At 51.4% G+C, this 16,697-nt stretch overlaps 4 protein-coding genes across 4 annotated transcripts; 3 read left to right on the forward strand and 1 right to left on the reverse strand.

Annotated features, from left to right (window-relative positions):
• Positions 1-7,912: 7,912 nt before the first annotated feature.
• Positions 7,913-8,440, reverse strand: BDW47DRAFT_1686 (uncharacterized protein). Its single transcript, XM_024818364.1, has one exon. The coding sequence runs from the start codon at positions 8,348-8,350 to the stop codon at positions 8,006-8,008; it is 345 nt and encodes a 114-aa protein (XP_024676532.1). The 5' UTR covers positions 8,351-8,440; the 3' UTR covers positions 7,913-8,005.
• On the forward strand, positions 7,913-10,537 carry BDW47DRAFT_97338 (HMG-box domain-containing protein). The gene is made up of 3 exons (XM_024820401.1): positions 7,913-8,710; positions 8,770-8,841; positions 8,926-10,537. Exons 1-3 carry the CDS (start codon positions 8,531-8,533, stop codon positions 10,198-10,200), a joined length of 1,527 nt encoding a protein of 508 aa, XP_024676533.1. The 5' UTR covers positions 7,913-8,530; the 3' UTR covers positions 10,201-10,537.
• A 669-nt stretch (positions 10,538-11,206) lies between these two features.
• Positions 11,207-12,227, forward strand: BDW47DRAFT_97340 (DNA replication protein PSF1). The gene is made up of 3 exons (XM_024820402.1): positions 11,207-11,377; positions 11,437-11,969; positions 12,068-12,227. The coding sequence occupies exons 1-3, from the start codon at positions 11,351-11,353 to the stop codon at positions 12,159-12,161; spliced, it is 654 nt and encodes a 217-aa protein (XP_024676534.1). The 5' UTR covers positions 11,207-11,350; the 3' UTR covers positions 12,162-12,227.
• A 249-nt stretch (positions 12,228-12,476) lies between these two features.
• On the forward strand, positions 12,477-16,664 carry BDW47DRAFT_97341 (sulfate transporter family protein). The gene is made up of 6 exons (XM_024820403.1): positions 12,477-13,137; positions 13,197-14,579; positions 14,629-14,828; positions 14,879-15,112; positions 15,167-16,371; positions 16,447-16,664. The coding sequence occupies exons 1-6, from the start codon at positions 12,915-12,917 to the stop codon at positions 16,469-16,471; spliced, it is 3,270 nt and encodes a 1,089-aa protein (XP_024676535.1). The 5' UTR covers positions 12,477-12,914; the 3' UTR covers positions 16,472-16,664.
• The last annotated feature ends 33 nt before the right edge of the window (positions 16,665-16,697 follow it).

Raw genomic sequence — 16,697 nt, forward strand, 5'->3', positions numbered from 1 at the left:
GGTAGAGGAAGCATGGCATCTGCATTGGATCATGAACCGAACCATCATTCAGTAGAAGTAGAAGTCGAGAGGACAGATAGATACCCAAAGTCTGAGCCACCTGCGCAATCTTTTTACCTCATCGGGCCATGCATTCAGTACAGAATATACTGTATTGTAATCCATTAACCCCCATCCCGAAGTCCCCGTTACATGGTTCGTTACCACGGAGCCTCCCATTTGTGGGTACCCAGTACATGATAGAAATAGGAAATGACAAGCCCCTGGCCATTCGTTCATTTCACCTGCTTGTACCGACTAGTAAGTGCCTTTCAAAAAATCCCATTTTCCCTCAAATCTCTCTTTTCCTTCATTTCCTCCAATTCGATCTGAAGGGCGCATCCTGGAACAGTCCCACCCGTGCGCCCCCGCCTGTACTCCAGAGAGCTTGTCCTCCAGGAGATCGTTCCGCCCAAGGCAGAACCAGATCTGACTGAGACCAAGGCGGCTTGTTCATGCATTAGCCTACTCGGCTAGACATATGAATCATGGACCGTCACTCGCTGTGACTGGGTCTTGCTGCTCCTCGGGGGCGTGGGTGTCTTGTCTAACGACGCCTATAGTCCGTGCTGGCCTGGTCACTGGGCGATCCGGAGACAGACATACACACACACAGACACAGATACATAATGGGGGGGAAAGAAAAAGCGGCATCGGCATATAGGATGTATTGTGTAGATTAGGGGTGCTAGCACGGCCTTCCTCCAATTCCAACACAATATGTAGGAGTAAAACTTCATATATTAGAGTAACCGCGAACGCTATGCATGGCAGCCTAATGGCAATGATCCAATAGAGGAGGGAGATGGCAGCTCCGGCCTCTCTGCACGGTGGCGTCAATGATACATACCCATCCATAACAGGTGTAGTAGGAGTGGTAGTAGTAGCGGAGAGTGGAGACACCGTCTCGCGACATGGCAGGTGACCGATCAACTTAGGGACGGATGGAACGACCCCGAGACCTCCGACGGGCCTATCCGAAGGATAATAATCCTCGTGTAATGGTAAATATGGATAGGCTTAACTTCTTGCGGGATAGCGTTCTAGTTTAGAGGAGAGAGAGAGAGAGAGTGAGAAAAAGTGGAGTTAGAAGTTCGGCCGTGCCGGGCCCGGCGAATGATCATTTCCCTCTTGGATAGTCAACTCGCCATCCCATGGGAAATAAGCGTGCGTTTTTTGTTTTTTGGCCCTGTGAACACGGGGAGACTAGCGGGTCTAGGCTGGTTGTTACATGAGAAATGCGAACTAGTAGGTAGGTAGGGTGGGTTATGGGATGGTAATGGCAGTGACCGTCTCGACATCACCTTTTCTGTATTCTGTTAGGCGAAATGTCACATAAATCATACGGGAGACTTGGCAATCTAACCCTGAAGCTCTTTTCGATAACCGTGGGCTAACTAGTTATTTTGCGTCCTGGCGTCGATCACTGCCTCGTCAGTGGTCCGTTCGATGGGCGATGGAGAAAACGATTAATATGGGGATAGACCAGACCATCCGGTTACAGACTACCTCCGATCAGCTAATAGCTAGCTAGCTGGCTGGCTGGTTATCTCCGGGCATATCCTGGACTCGAAGGCGTACAGGGAATAACCATGATATGGCTTGTCATTTTTTCTGAGCCCTGTCCTGGTAAGGAGAGCCACCACTCCGATTCAACCTTAATTGCGGTATGGTTTGAATCATGTCTTGTCCAGGAGGGCATCACTAGCCTCGAGAGATTCTGTCGGCTATGCCCGGACTCAGGTGGTCTTGGCTCACTAATTAATTAGTCTGTGCTTCGTTTTCCTTCACTTTACTTTTTTTTTTTTTTTTTTTTTTCAAGAAAAAGGAACTAAGGAGAGGGAAGAAAAATAACTCTCCTCATTGATGGTGGCGTCTTGCGGTTCGTGTTCTCCCATATCATATTGCTGATAAATATCGAAGAGAATGGTGGTGACTATTACGTTCCCATCACTCCGAGCCCCGGGAATCAAGTGACCAACAACCAACCCCATTAGATGCTGTCATCGACATCGGGGCAGGCCTCGGATGACCGGCATCGCAAGAGACCACATATCCCGAGGTCGTAAGAAACGGAGATAGCCAGCCCAACCCAGTCTCCTGTAGTACATCCATATACTTAGTCACTACTACTTAGAGACGGCTGCGTCCCTCTAGATCCTGTGTGACTTGGGGGCCATGCCTAAACCGCCCAATCCGAGGTCTCCTTGGAGCAAGGTGGGCCCTGGACAAGCCAAATCCACCTATCTCAGCCCGACCCAACAGACCGGTAACCAATATAGTTCCCGTTTTTCAGTCGTGTGAGTTGTTAACGCAGCCATTCAGGATGGACGCACTCGTCGGTGAGGATACCACGGCGTCCTCCTAGTTCGACCTATGAGGTGTGACCCTGCAGTCGCCGAGCTCTGCCCTGGTTGGGTTGCACCACTATCTTGGAACGCATGCAGGTTTCCTCCCATCGCGGCGGAGGCTATGAATCATATAGGCAGTGCTAAGGGTGCACGGGGCGTTCGGTCAGAGAAAAGGCGGTATTGTGCAGTCCGTCGTCATTCCAACCCGAGCTCGTGGCTTGACCCTAAACAATTCTAAGATCAAATAAAGGGAATTTAGACGAAGGAGATAAAGAAGGGAATAAAGAAAGCGATGAAAAAGAAAAGTGAATGTCTTAGGATATCTGCACTGCCAGAACTCGAGGGCAACTCCAACCAATTGCCGCTTTTGACCGACAATCCCCATGTTCCGACCACGTTGTCTTATTTGTGATCAGAAAAGGGAACCTCTCCTGGTCCCGGGCCTTGTTGGAAGAGCGATGGTCTCTGTTGGTCGGGCACCTCTTGTCTAGTTCAATAGGCCACTTGCAGCGGTGACGAATCTTTGCAGGGCCTGTCGATCTTCCTCTGGCCTGACCACTGGGATAGCCTGCCGGGCATTTACCCATCCTGTAGTAGCTTGATGGGCTCTTAAGTAAACTGAGGGGAAACCCCATTCATATCGTGCCATTATTGGGCTACTGATCCTATTGTATGACGCTGTGTACCCCCTCAAGTGTTACGGAATAGGGACGTCATCACCCTCAGGGGGGATCTCTCAAGAAATTGCACCCCATGTGTTCCCGTGATAGACAAGAGCGGTGGACCATGACAACTCCCGTGGCTTGTTGGAAGGTTTGACAGCCTCTGCTAGACTCTGATCCTTGCAGAAAGCCATGGCGCAGAGGGGAGGGGAGGGGAGGGGAGGAGGGGGAAGAGACCTTCTCGGAACTTTGGACTGTCCAATACCCTATCTTCTCGGAGACTTCGAAGCAACACTAGTGTCCCCGGGTCCGAATCCTGATTTGGAAAGAAATGGGCTCCGCGATCGGGGATCACAGCCCCGGGGAACCCGTATCTGTCAGGACGTGCCTACAGCTGCACCTGCACCTGCACCCATGTTTGACTAGGAGCCCTTGTTGGGAGACTTCTTCAGATACATTCATTGAGAAGTCTGCTATTGTTGTTGAACCAAAAATAACCTCAAACCACGATGAAACTTCGCATCCACCGTTTCGCCATGAGACATGCGGCACGGGAGAGCCCAGCAATGCGCAGTCGACAGACAATAGATGTATTCTTAGGTACGCCGGATCCGGGAAATGCATCAATGAATAGGATGAAACAGACAACGATGATTCCCGGGGATAGACGGGAGAGAGGGGGGGGACGTTATGACCATGAGCTTGACAGGAATCCCTTCCCTTGCCTCCCTTACCCCCCCTCCCCCCCCCCCCATCAGCCGACCATTTCGAGTCCAGGGTTGGAGGAGGCGGGGGGTGAGGGAGGGCTATGAGACACGAGTGATCATCCCAATCAAAGAACAAGAGGTCCGTGGTACGTGTGCCGACGGATCAGGAAAGGCTGGTGGCTCGGCGGGCGATCTAGTGGGCTTCTAGAATGTTTTGGAGGTGGCTCGACTGCCAGGGGGGTGAGGACGGTGCGGTGAGGATCCCTGGTGTCAATCGTTCATCGCCCCTATAGCCGGTGACACGGGCTGGGATGGGCATCTCTGGACAGCCATGGCCCATGGCACGACATACCGAATGGGGTATCTGGGGATGGGGAATCTCGACGTATGCCAATGGCTGTGGGGATGAAATGGAGAGAGTCAATAGTGTCCTAGTATTGAGGTGCGGGAGATCCTCGTCACACAGTAGCGATTCATTTAGTCTATCTGACGGGAAGGATTGTAGATGGTAGATACAGCAGTGCAATTTGATCCTTCCCGGAATCCAGCTGTCTTGTGCAATGGCAGCAGCTCGTTGGGCCAACCCCAACAGAGACATCCCGGTTGATACGTCCACTACACGGTACACCCTGCATGTCGATAAGATAAGACGAGAGAGAGCCTCCTGGAGAGGCTGTTGTTTTGGTTCCACTAGGCTTCCAAACTTCTGCGAGTGAGACAAAGAAAAGGCCAGGAAAATAAAGAAGTAAATCAGAAACATCAAAAAATCAAAACCAAAAGTCAAAAACCAAAAGAAAACATAATAAAACAAACGCACGCCGTCTTGCTTCCGGTTCCTGCGCAAGCCATGTCGCCCCCAAACCCTAAGCTATCAAACCTGGCCGCCAGCCGCCATTTTCCACCCAGCATGTGCCCCGTTCCTCAATCTGTGCATCTCTTTCAAACCGTTTCAAAGAGCGGAAAGCGCTGATGGGGCAAAAAGAGAACTAACTAACTAGCAACAAAATTCCCATCATTCGATTTTACTTTCTTTGTCCTGCCGCTTTTTAACTTCTTTGAAGGGAGAGGAAAATCATATCGCTGTAGGGCTAGGACGCGTTAGCCGTCACCCACTTGACTTTCCCCACAAGCCTAGTTGGGCGACGCACACTCTCTGTCAGTGGCTGTCGAACCAGTCAGGACATCCAGGAGGGGTCTGCGGTTCTCCAGTGTAGAGGCGTAGAGTTTCAACTAATACCCCTTAGGTTTGACCATTTGAACGTGCGCCCAGCTAGAGAAAACCCGCTTATGGTAATTCTCAGCAGAGAATAAAGAAACAGGTGAGGAAAACCTGAAGAGTTCCTGAGTGTCCCTTGCAGAATCCCAATCCCGAGGGGAAGGGGCAAATGCCTGGAGTGATATGATGCTGGAAACAGTTTGAACATGGCGGCGTCTTTGTTATCCCACACGTGACCGAACAGACACCAACACACAGGAACCCTAACACGATGAGGGAAAAGCCAGTCTCTTTGCCAAGACTCCCACCGCATCAGCATCTCCAGGAAGGAGACAGCAGGCGATTTGGTAAAATGGCGCTCACTTGGATAGACTTCCTACCAGCCAACTTAAGATAAATCGTGCCAATGACACGTTCATCTCTTTCTCGGCCACGATCTCCACTTTCTCGCAAGAACAGATGATCGTCTTGAGTCTGCGAAAGTCTAGGTAATTAGGTAGTTAGTTAGTGCGGCCTGGGTACATGGTCGAGGTATCTCTTGGCCTGAAATCGCCGGGGAGTGTACTGCCCGATACTCCGTGTCACCGTTGGTAATAAATTACAGCCCTTAGATGGGAGATTGGCTTTAAATGACACTAAATCGACCCAGCGATCTGCTAGAGCCAGTCTTTGCGAGACGGATACTTTACCCCGTCTCCGGTTCATCCAATCAAATACTAGTGGCGTTGTGTAATTGTCATTCATTCGTTTCATGATGTCCATCCATACGCCGGACTAGGTCAATGCTTTTTTACTTTTCCTGGCTTTTCTTTTCTATCGTATTCATTTAAGAGGAAAACAGAAAAAGTAAAAAATGATGATACGTAGAAATATTGATAATTTAGAAGGTATCTATAGGGGAAAAACTAAAATCGCAAAGTAATAGGAGAACTAACATATATCAAGAGGCCCGGCCGTTCGAACCATCGTGATCAGCATTGGATGTGACCCACATAGCTAGCCCTAACTGGGAGGAAAGTATGGAGACCCGTCCCGTCTCTGTTTGGCTCCAAGGCCCAAGCCTAGAACTGTCTGCGCCCGAATCACCAGACACCAAGACACCAAACACTCAGGACCTGGCCAACTAGTAATGACGATCTACGGTACTCCGAATTAAAGGTCAAGTCCGGTTCGCATAGCCCGGGTCCCAGGGTGTCAACGGCGCCGCCATGTAGGTAGAGTGCACATGGAGAGAGGGATGGCAGCGCGGACAACAGGTGGAACTCAAACCAACTTCCATGGATGAGAGATCGCATCCGATCTACGGGGCGCAGGCGGGGAGATGTACAACCTCCCTCTCTTGTCTCTCTCCCATGTAACGAGAAACTTTGAGAGCACAAGCAGCGTGGGAGAATGTGGCTCGGCCCCGTGTAATGGTCTCTTCTCCTCGTGTGCTCAACGTTGGATAAATGAGCCTTCTTTTTAACGTTTTACTCAATTCAGAACCCCGTAGCCATTCTCTCCTCTCGGGTCTGGGGGTTATTACTAAGACCATAATACGGGAATGGAAATTGAGGGGAAAGAGGACCGTTGTGATGACGGTCGCGACCCTTCTCCTTTTTTCCCCTCTCCGTTTCTGTCTTTTCTCCTTTTCTTTTTTCCAATCGATCTTCGGATCTCGTTCCCCCACCACGGGCATTGAGTGGGCGATGATAGAGAGACACGGATGGTCTATGCGGATGACAACCCAAAGCATATCCTTCGGGTCCGAGATCCTACCATATCAACCAGCATGGATAGATCATATTTGGTCCTAACCAGACCGGCTTATCCAGGCTCTACCCGATGCGGAAACTCGACACAGACCCTATATTTCTAGATATCAAATTGGTTGATAGGGTTTTAAAGATACTAACACTGAAGCCATGAGACCGACTGCGCCCTATTCAAGGTGGAGGAGGATCTCCATTTCTCCATATCGTGCAACCCCATCGTAGGGCAAGAACTGTCCCCATCCTCGAGCACCGCCTTCTCCAGACTTGTCTGTCGCTCCCTTCTTTCAAACCACGATGCATGTCCTAAGGATAGACAACTGGTACCACCATCTGGAGGGGAGGAGTGGGAGTTGCCCGGGGTACGCCGGATGTCCATGGGTTCGTCAAAAGCGGCCGCATTTGTCTAAGCCTGGTTACAGTCTAGAAGATCTCAAACCATTCAATCATCCTTCTAGCTGCATTTTGATACAAAGAAGAGGGGCAATGTGGGTGGAAGACAAACCACGGATGAGGTTGTTTGGGTCTGGGGAATGTGGATGACAGCCTCCTCTCTCTCAGGCAAAAAGAGAGAGAGAGCCATCGAAGTGTAGAAAATCAAGTAGAATAATAAATAAAATGGATGAAAGAAAGATAATCGTGAGAAAGAAAGGAAGTAAAAAAAGAAAAGAAAGGATTAAAAATAATTGGAATAAAATAATAAAAGAGAATAACAAATAATAGTAAATAATAAATAGGAAATCAGTTAGAATGATTGGAGAGTGACAGGATCAGCCATGTCTGCCTCCAGTTCCAACGCCGTGGGACAAAGACCACGCCATCTCTCTCTCTCTCTCTCTCTCTCTCTCTCTCCCTCTCTCTGTGTGTGTGTGTGTGTGTGTGTATGTGTGTGTATAGAGTGTAGGATCCATGTCAATAACCAACACCGCCGCTTTTGGCGGTAATCTTTTATTTTATTGGATTTTCTATTATATTCCCATGTTATTTTATTTTGATTTTCTCCCCCATTTTAATTAATTGGACCATTTTATTTTATTCTATTCTATTTAATTATTATATTTTTACTTTTTTTCTTTCCCTGGTTGATTTTTCGGGCTTGAGTCAGGGTCTCGCTCACTAGGATACCATGGTAGTTCTCCCCATCTAGAACGGCGCTCTGCAACACCGATCTGCCTTATATCCTGTCGGGTTTCCTCCTCTTGTTTACCCCGATGAATATTTCTGATATCAAAGAATCCTCTTCCATTCCCCCGTCTCTGCAGATTGATAAAGGCGCATGCTATCCCACGGCTGAGACCTTTCCTTCCATCGATTGATCAATTGTTCTACCTTCTACTATCCTTTCACCGATCCATCCATTCATCAGGCAAGACACACGGGGTGTCTCACACCTCTCGCAAACCCTTTCTCCTCTTCTGTCCTTGTTGGGGCCTCTTTGCCACAGCCTGTGTTTTTGCCAAAACAAAATAGAAGAAAAAAAAAAGAAACAGAAAAGCCTCACCGGCAAAGTTGGACGATTACATCTACTTCTTCTTCTGCCATCCACCGACATCTGACTTCCTTTCCCCATCCGCGTTGCTGAGAACCCTGTCCGGTTAGCAAACAGTGTCTGCGACGCGGTCATCTCCCCCACCCACCGTTTAGTCCAAGTGACCCCTCTAGCCAGCTCATCTCTAAATCGGACGCGCCCCCCGCAGAGTTGGCAAAAGAACCAGGAAGGAAAAAGGAGATCGCTAGCCCCTCCTTTCCCCGACTCCAATCTTACCACATCCGTTAGATCTGGGCGGTAGCTTCGGATCTGGCAATGACTCTGAGACAAATTCAGCGTCAACCACTCTCTCCGCCGCAGTCAGGTGATGAAAGTCTAGCTCCAGAGAGCTCTCAAAAATCGTGTGGAATTGCCCGCACCATGTACGACCAGTCGGATCTCTTCATGTTCGCCGGCGCGCAGGGAAACCTAGACGCGAATGGCTCACAGCCAGTGGTATGTGCTTGAATATCGACAACCCTTCTTCTGACATGCATGTAATAACCTTGGGATAGCCCCGGAGCTCACCCTCTTCACACACCATTACCAACGGCGATTACTCTCGCAGCCTCCCAGTGCAATTACAGGTAAGCAGCACGCGATCCCCCGTGGTCTACCCCCCACCCCTCCCTCCCCCCAGTCCCAGGCGCATCTAATTAGTTTCTACGCAGATGCAACCCCATGGCTTTCAAGTCAACACGCCCCCGTCGGATGAAGTGTCGATTGCAGGCAGTCTAGATTCGGCGCCATCGCACTGGTCGTCTCCGTCGCAAAGGCTCCGGGCACAGAGTACCCCCAAGTCCAAGCTGTCTCGAGCCTCCCGGTCCTCAAAATCGCCCAAGATCCGACACAAGAGGAGCAAGACCGATCCCCCAGTCATCAACGCTCCGTTGAGTGAACTGACCAAAGACATGAGCCATATCCCGATTCGGGACATGGAGGAGTGGGTACATCGTCCTATTGAAACACGTCTAAGCCAGACCACTCGCAAGGGAAAGGTCGCCAGACCCATGAACTCTTTCATTCTCTACCGTTCAGCGTACGCAGAGCGCACCAAAGAGTGGCTCTCGCAGAACAATCACCAGGAAGTCTCGAAGGTCGCCGGGCAAAGTTGGAAGATGGAGCCTCGGGATATCAAGCAGAAGTATGCCTCTCTCGCCAATATCGAAAAGGCCAACCACGAGAAGGCGCACCCGGGATACAAATATTCACCCAAGGACAAGAGCAAGCCGACCAAGAAGCCAGGCAAGCCTTCTCCCGGCATGGGCCACGATGACACTCCCAGCTCCAGCCCGAGCTTGAGTTCAAGCCAGGCCATGCTTTCTTCGGATATCGATTCTGGAATGTGGCATAGCCGCTGTGGGACACCGATGAACATTGTCGAGCATCATGGCCTGCCCACGCCCATGCAGTTTCTCAATTCGGGGTGGCCCGCCCATCATCCTCCCCGTCCACCTTCCACCATGATGTCGGCTCCCGAGGCATCCCATTACGGGCACCCCGGTATGCATCACGGTCTTATGGGCGCTCACCAGGATGATGTACGATTCCGAACAACTGACCTGAGTGAGCTGCAATATAACACTTCGAACACCTTGTCCGGACTGCCGGGAGCGGTTCACCATGAACTTCTTCAACCCCAGACCACCGCTCCCCCACCCGGTGCTCCCCCGACTAGCCAGTTGGACCCCCAACTGTTGAGATACCACAGTGATCACCTTCCTGCCGGCCACGTTTACAGCAGCCCCCAGTACGGGATCTGGACTGACCCGGCCCCTGGCGCCAGCTACCTTCCCAACGCACCCAATTCGCTAGGGTCCAATGCCGTGTCCTATCACCCCCACTCATCCTACGATATGCTGGATGACGGCGAGCCCTGGGATTCGAAATTTGCGGTGGACTCTCCCACAGGCGAGTTTGACCGCTGGGTCAACCCTCAGGCTTGAGAACATTGTGTTTCACCACTTGCTCCATTCTCAACCCACCTTCATAACGATGATGAGCACAATGATTCCAATGCACCTGCATCTAAGTTGGCATTTTTTCCTTTTTATTTCTCTTTATCTTTCTTTTTTTGCTTTCTCTCTTTACCTCTCTCTCTTTATGAGAATACAGTAGGAATGGAGTTCGAAGGAGCAAGGCTACCTGGCGTATGATGTGGTCCTCACTCATCTTGTTTCACTCATTTATGTTTCCGTTTGAGAGTACCCCTATGTTGGACTTCGTTTTGCTTGTTTCTGATTGTCTTGTCTCGGGCGGGGTCGTGATTTGGATTAGTCTTAAACCATGTGTGGCATTTGTCGAATTTTTTAGATAGAATTGTTTTCGTTTATGCGAATTTGTCATCTATCATCCATTTAGAAATCATCATTATCATTACCATGTGTCAGTTTACGGGATTTCAACCTACTTTTAAATTATACTCCCGAATGTGGAGTATTCCGTGATATATAATCCAACCCTAGCAGTTGAACCCCCCGTCGCCTTTACACCATCACCCCAACCCAACCACTTAAACTCCCCCCAAGCCTACTCAAACGGCAGACAGTTTCCAAAGGTATAACCCAACTAGGGCAGTAAGTAGTACCTAACAGTCGTCTCTTTTTGAACCGCCGGATCGTTTATGCAGGGACCCGTTCGTGTCGGCAACATGCGACAGATGTTGGTGCAGGCGGCAGGTATTCCAAATCAGCACTCACAGCAACGGCAAATAAGGCGACTGTTTGTGTTGGGAGTTGTTAGGTATGCAACCTGCAGTTGATTTATCAAGATGGGAAATTGGAACGGTTGTTTAATACATTATACTGCTGGAAAACCAGCGGCCGTTGTCCGGACTTAGGTAAGAGGCGCGTCACGTGCGCGTTGTCAGCGCGTGGAGAAGAAACCGTCATGGGATCCGCCTTTGTCTGAATATTGATATACCCAATTTCTTTTGTATATCGTATTACAAAGCGTGGCTTTAATTCATGTTCTTGATCCATTCAAATCAATAGACTGTTGTGCCAGTCCATCCATATCGCATCTCCACCCCATCATCCCCAACCGTCAATGCATCATCACCCATCTTGCGCACAATAACAGCCCAAACCCATCCCCATGTACGGCGAACTCGGAAACAAGCTGGTATACCCAACCCAACACCCTCCATAATTCCCTTCCAAAACTAACCCTCATTCCCAAAGGTCCAACATGCCAAACGCACCCAATCCCTAGCCCACCTCCCCCCCTACCAAACGGAGCTCGTCCGGGCCGTCGCGCGCGAAGTACGCGATCTCGACCGCCACGTCGCACACCTCCTCAACTCCTTCTCAGCCGAAGGCTTCAACCCGTCCGCCGACCCAGCCACAGCATGCGCCCTCCTCGTCGACCACCTCAGCATGCGGCGCAACAAGCGCTGCCTCCTCGCGTACCACCGCGTACGGACCGCAAAACTGGAAGAACTGTGCTGGACGGGCGTCGACGTGCTGGAGCAGCAGCTCCCCGCGGAGGAGGGCGGCGACGCGCCGGGCCCGATGAGCTCGGCGCAGGCGGCGGGGCAGCACAGCTCGCTGAGCCCCGAGGAGGAGGAGTATTTTCGGCAGTATAGTGATATGTTGGCTGCTTACAAGGGGCAGTGGACGGATGTGGATCTTACGGGGAGTTTGGAGCCGCCGAAGGATCTTTTTATTGATGTTCGGGTGCTGAAGGATGCGGGGGAGATTCAGACTGAGTATGGGTATGTTGTATATTTTGCTTCGGCCCTCCGTTCCCCCCAGGCCCTCATCCTTGGATGCTAGTACTGGGACATTGTGCTGACTACTGCTGCTACTGTAGGGCTATCAATTTGACGAAGAATAGCCAGCTGTATGTGCGACAGGGCGACGTCGAACGGCTGATTGCGCAGGGGTTTCTGGAGCGGCTGAGTTGATGGGTTATGGATGAGGATGCATGGTTCATTGGTTTATGTTTTATGATACCCACGCATATGTATAGAATTGAATATACTCCTGGCCCTTTCTGGCTCAATTATCTACATTCTGTCCTCATATGATAACGATAGATCTCGTGATTAAGGCTGGCTTCAGGCAGATCGGATGACTAAGGAGCAACTCCAACAGTGCAACTGCAGATCATTTCCTGCAATGACAATCTCAAATATGGCCAGAGCAAACAGGTCTTACTAGGGATATAATGATCATAATACCCTTTAACAACAATTCCCGAACATTCCATTCATCATCGCGCTCTGACCCCTCATCAACACCCTGGCCAGCCTTGATTAACGGCCTTGCGCAAACGCTAAACCACACTGAGTGGGCCGGCGATAACCTCCCGGTGATAAGACTTTTTAGTCGGTCGAATAACCTGATAACGCCCCAAATTTCCTCTTGTCTTCGGCCCCCCCAGCCTATTTCTTTTCGCTCGATTGCCTTCTGTTTTTTGATCTTTCATGTGTTGACTGGATGGCTTTCCATTGCATCTCCCCGGTTCGGCAGCGATATCACCCCAATTGCCCATCATAGGCATTGCGTCATTCAGAATCATCAATCGCACTCGAGTAACGGCCCAAGACCACACCGCGCGCCCTGCGGGGACTCTGTTACCAGGGCTAATCTCGTCCCTATCATTTGATCTGTGTCAAATAATCACGTCAAGACCGTTAGACTACTAGTAGCCCCCGATGGGCGTCTTCCGGACACGGAACAGCAGCGGGTCTGGGAAGTTCGGGCTTCCCCCTCGTCCATCTGTCGACCGCTTGTCTCCGGATCCCGCAGAGGCTCCGATCGAACAGGCGCATAATGGCAGCCTTCCTCATACGTTTGGGGTCGATCCGCTCGTCTCCGGTGGTAGCTATAGGACACCGAGTCGGTCGTTCTATCATCGATCCTTCAACAATGCAAATGGTGCGATCAAATGACAGTCCTCTCTTGGGCATCTTTACTGACAGACAGTACCCTGGCAGATCCAGCGCATTACTCGTCCCGCGGTCTTCGAGAACAGACAGCCGAGCTAGCCTCCCTTGCCCTCTCGCTGAACGAAAACTCCCATCTCGCAGAGCGCAATACCCTGCCGCCGTCGTTGGACGTGTTCCGCCGGGGTCAACAGCGGAGTCAAGAGTTGGATCTCGCCGTGTCACCGAAGGATACATCCATTGGTTCCGGGGGGCTGATGCAGCCGTTGGACGCAGAACCGTCGACGCTCCACACCCCTGGCTCTTCGGTGCTCACGGAAATGATCCGCAAGCCTTCGCACGAGTCGCCTGCTGTCAGGTCCAGTCACCGGAAGCGGACGTCGGATCTGAGCAGGACGAGTGAAAGCGAGGAATCTGAGAGGGAGGATGCGTCTGTACCTGACTTTGAAGAATCTCAGATCTCTAGCACTGAACGATCTTCTCTTTTGCATTCCACTCCTTCAAAAGCCGTCCGTAGCTATGGGAGTGCGCACGACGTTGAAAGCCAAGGGTCTACAACAAAGCGAAAACGGACTCCACTGAATACGGCGCGTTTCAAAGCCAAAAAGTGTTTCCGGGTGTTGACGAACCCCAAAGCCTGGGACAAACGAACGATCTGGGAGCAGGGCGTAGTCCACCCTGCCAGTCTACTGCCGTCCGTGTTCCTCGGCCTGCTACTCAACATCCTCGACGCGCTGTCCTACGGCATGATACTCTTTCCCCTGGGCGAGCCGATTTTCGCGGATCTCGGATCAGACGGTATTTCGATGTTCTACGTCAGCACGATCATTGCGCAGCTGGTTTTCTCCTGTGGGGGTTCTATCTTCCGCGGTGGGATCGGGAGCGAGATGATTGAGGTTGTGCCGTTTTTCCACCAGATGGCTTTTACGATATTGCATAGTGTCGGCGAGGAGAATCCGAAGTCGGTTATTGCGACTAGTATCTTGGCATTTGCTGTCAGTTCAATTATGACTGGTCTGGTGTTTTTCCTCATGGGGGCTTGTGGGCTGGGGTCTCTTATTGGATTCTTCCCGCGGCATATCCTGATCGGGTGCATTGGTGGTGTAGGGTTCTTCCTCATGGCGACGGGTATCGAGGTATCCGCTCGTCTGCCAGGGACTCTGGAGTTTACCATGCCCACGCTGCAGAGGCTGTTTCAATTGGACACGCTGCCTCTTTGGGTGATACCCTTGTTTCTCGCTGTCGGGATACTGGTCTTGAAACGATTCGTGCGCTCTAACTTTTTGGTTGGAGGGTACTTTGTCGGCGTGGGTGTTGTATTCTACATAGTCAAGCTTATCGCGGGGATACCCATGGAAGCATTACGCAACAGTGGATGGGTGTTTAATGCGCCATCATTCTCGAAGCCGTGGTATAACTTCTACACTCTTTATGGTGAGTTATTTTTACCGTCCTCAGTGAATATGCAGTCTGACAGTATTAGACTTTGCCGCCGTGGACTGGCCTGCATTCGTCGAGACCATCCCGGCAATGCTGGCGCTCACCTTTTTCGGCATCCTCCACGTCCCGATCAATGTGCCGGCTCTGGGAATCTCCACGGGCGAGGATAATCTGAATGTTGACCGCGAGCTCATTGCCCACGGCGTTACCAATGCGTTGTCTGGGTTTTCTGGTAGTATCCAGGTAGGCAACTATCTTAGTATGGTGTCTCGTATCTTGCTAACGATCCGAAGAACTATCTCGTCTATACAAACAGTCTACTTTTCATCGATAGTGGGGGAAACTCCCGTCTAGCTGGCGTCATGCTTGCAGGCGCCACGATGGGCATCCTCGTAATCGGGCCGGTGATTGTGGGCTTTATCCCGGTCATGGTCGTGGGAGCTCTCATCTTTATGCTTGGCATTGAACTGATGCAAGAGGCGTTGGTTGATACATGGGGGAAACTGCATCGGCTTGAATATATGACGGTAATCCAAAGTAAAAAGGTTTACTCCGAAGTTTATAGCTAACAGATGATACAGGTCGTTATCATCGTCTTGACGATGGGCGTATGGGACTTCGTGGTAGGCATCTTCGTCGGCATCATTCTAGCCTGCATGAGCTTCGTCCTGCAAACCTCCCGCAAATCCGCCATCCGAGCGACCTACTCAGGACGAGTGGCCGGCTCAACAGTCCGACGACCCCCCATCCAGCAGCGCTTCCTCCGAGAAGCCGGGCAGCAAACCCTCATAATCAAACTCGGCGGCTACCTATTCTTCGGCACGATAGTCGACGTCGAAAACCAACTACGGGGCCTCATCGAAGAAGAATCATTCAACAAGCGGCCCATCCGCTTCCTCGTCCTCGACTTCTCCCGCGTCGTCGGCCTCGACTTCTCCGCCGCAGAGGCCTTCACGCGCATCAGCCGCATCCTCAGCCAACGCAAAGTCCAAATGTCCATCTCGGGCCTCGACGTCGAAGGCGAAGTCGGACGAAGCCTCCAAAACGTAGGCCTCTTCGAGCCCGTCAACGGCGTCGAACTCTTCGAAGACCTCAACTCCGCCCTCGAATTCTCCGAAAACGACTACCTCAAGATCTTCTACCGCTACCGCGAGTCACTCTTCCGAAAACGCAGCGCCCCCTCTTCCACCCTCGCAATCCCCACCACATCCCACCCACAAAGCCTGTCCCTCGCCGAAGGCACAGCCGCAGGAGGGGGGGGGATAGTCAGCTCCCCACGCCACCGCTACCTTCAACAGGCGGCAACGACAACACTCCACGAAGACGAATCCGCGACCTTCGCCCCGGCGGCATGGTCCGCCATGCGCCAACCCCTCCCGCTCCTCCTCCAAACCTTCCAAGGCCTAACCCTCCGCAACGAAGACTTCTGGTTCCCAGTCTGCGCATTCTTCACCCGCGAAACCTACGCCGCAGGCAGCATCCTCTTCGAAGAAGGCGACGTCCCGCGGTCCTTCTACCTCCTCGAGTCGGGGATGCTGCGCGCAGAGTACGAGATGCCGCAGGGGCGGTACTTCGAGCTGATCGTTGCGGGGGGGCCGTGCGGCGAGCTGCCGTTCTTCAGCGAGACGCGCCGGACGGCGACCGTTCGGGCGGAGCAGGACTGTGTGGCGTGGTGCTTGAGTGTTGAGAAGTGGGGGCAGTTGCGGGAGAGGGAGCCGGAGCTTGCGAGGGAGCTGTTGACTGTTAGTTTGAAGTTGACGAGGGAGAGGATGGATAGTATTACTTCGTGAGTTTCTTTCCTCCCCTGTTTTCCTTTACGCGTCAATGCGTTGTGGGTGGATGGATGCTAACAGTGCTGCAGTCATGTTCTTACGATGGCGGCTTGATTTTACCCATGTGGGTTCGGACTTTATGTATATCAGAGGGTGGATAGTATGTATGACTTGCTTGTTGGCAGTGCATTGTTGAGCGTGTATGATTTGAGATGCTTGATGTGAGAATGATTGTGTGACATTCCGATAGCATTTACTACGTTTTAATCATGGTAGTATTGGTGGATATAATATATCAATAAAGTTGGAGGGTTGATTGTTGACATAAGCATGATACATA

Source organism: Aspergillus candidus (assembly GCF_002847045.1).
Source record: "Aspergillus candidus strain CBS 102.13 unplaced genomic scaffold BDW47scaffold_1, whole genome shotgun sequence".
Taxonomy (NCBI): domain Eukaryota; kingdom Fungi; phylum Ascomycota; class Eurotiomycetes; order Eurotiales; family Aspergillaceae; genus Aspergillus; species Aspergillus candidus.

Bases quoted from the DNA above. Each gene is read 5' to 3' on its own strand.
- BDW47DRAFT_97338 (XM_024820401.1), top strand. From the start codon at position 8,531: ATGACTCTGAGACAAATTCAGCGTCAACCACTCTCTCCGCCGCAGTCA. The intron at 8,711-8,769 runs GTATGTGCTTGA...ACCTTGGGATAG, and splicing joins CGAATGGCTCACAGCCAGTG to CCCCGGAGCTCACCCTCTTC. The intron at 8,842-8,925 runs GTAAGCAGCACG...GTTTCTACGCAG, and splicing joins GCCTCCCAGTGCAATTACAG to ATGCAACCCCATGGCTTTCA.
- BDW47DRAFT_97341 (XM_024820403.1), top strand. From the start codon at position 12,915: ATGGGCGTCTTCCGGACACGGAACAGCAGCGGGTCTGGGAAGTTCGGG. The intron at 14,580-14,628 runs GTGAGTTATTTT...TGACAGTATTAG, and splicing joins TAACTTCTACACTCTTTATG to ACTTTGCCGCCGTGGACTGG. The intron at 16,372-16,446 runs GTGAGTTTCTTT...ACAGTGCTGCAG, and splicing joins AGGATGGATAGTATTACTTC to TCATGTTCTTACGATGGCGG.
- BDW47DRAFT_97340 (XM_024820402.1), top strand. From the start codon at position 11,351: ATGTACGGCGAACTCGGAAACAAGCTG. The intron at 11,378-11,436 runs GTATACCCAACC...TCATTCCCAAAG, and splicing joins GCGAACTCGGAAACAAGCTG to GTCCAACATGCCAAACGCAC. The intron at 11,970-12,067 runs GTATGTTGTATA...CTGCTACTGTAG, and splicing joins GAGATTCAGACTGAGTATGG to GGCTATCAATTTGACGAAGA.
- BDW47DRAFT_1686 (XM_024818364.1), bottom strand. From the start codon at position 8,350: ATGACCGCGTCGCAGACACTGTTTGCTAACCGGACAGGGTTCTCAGCA.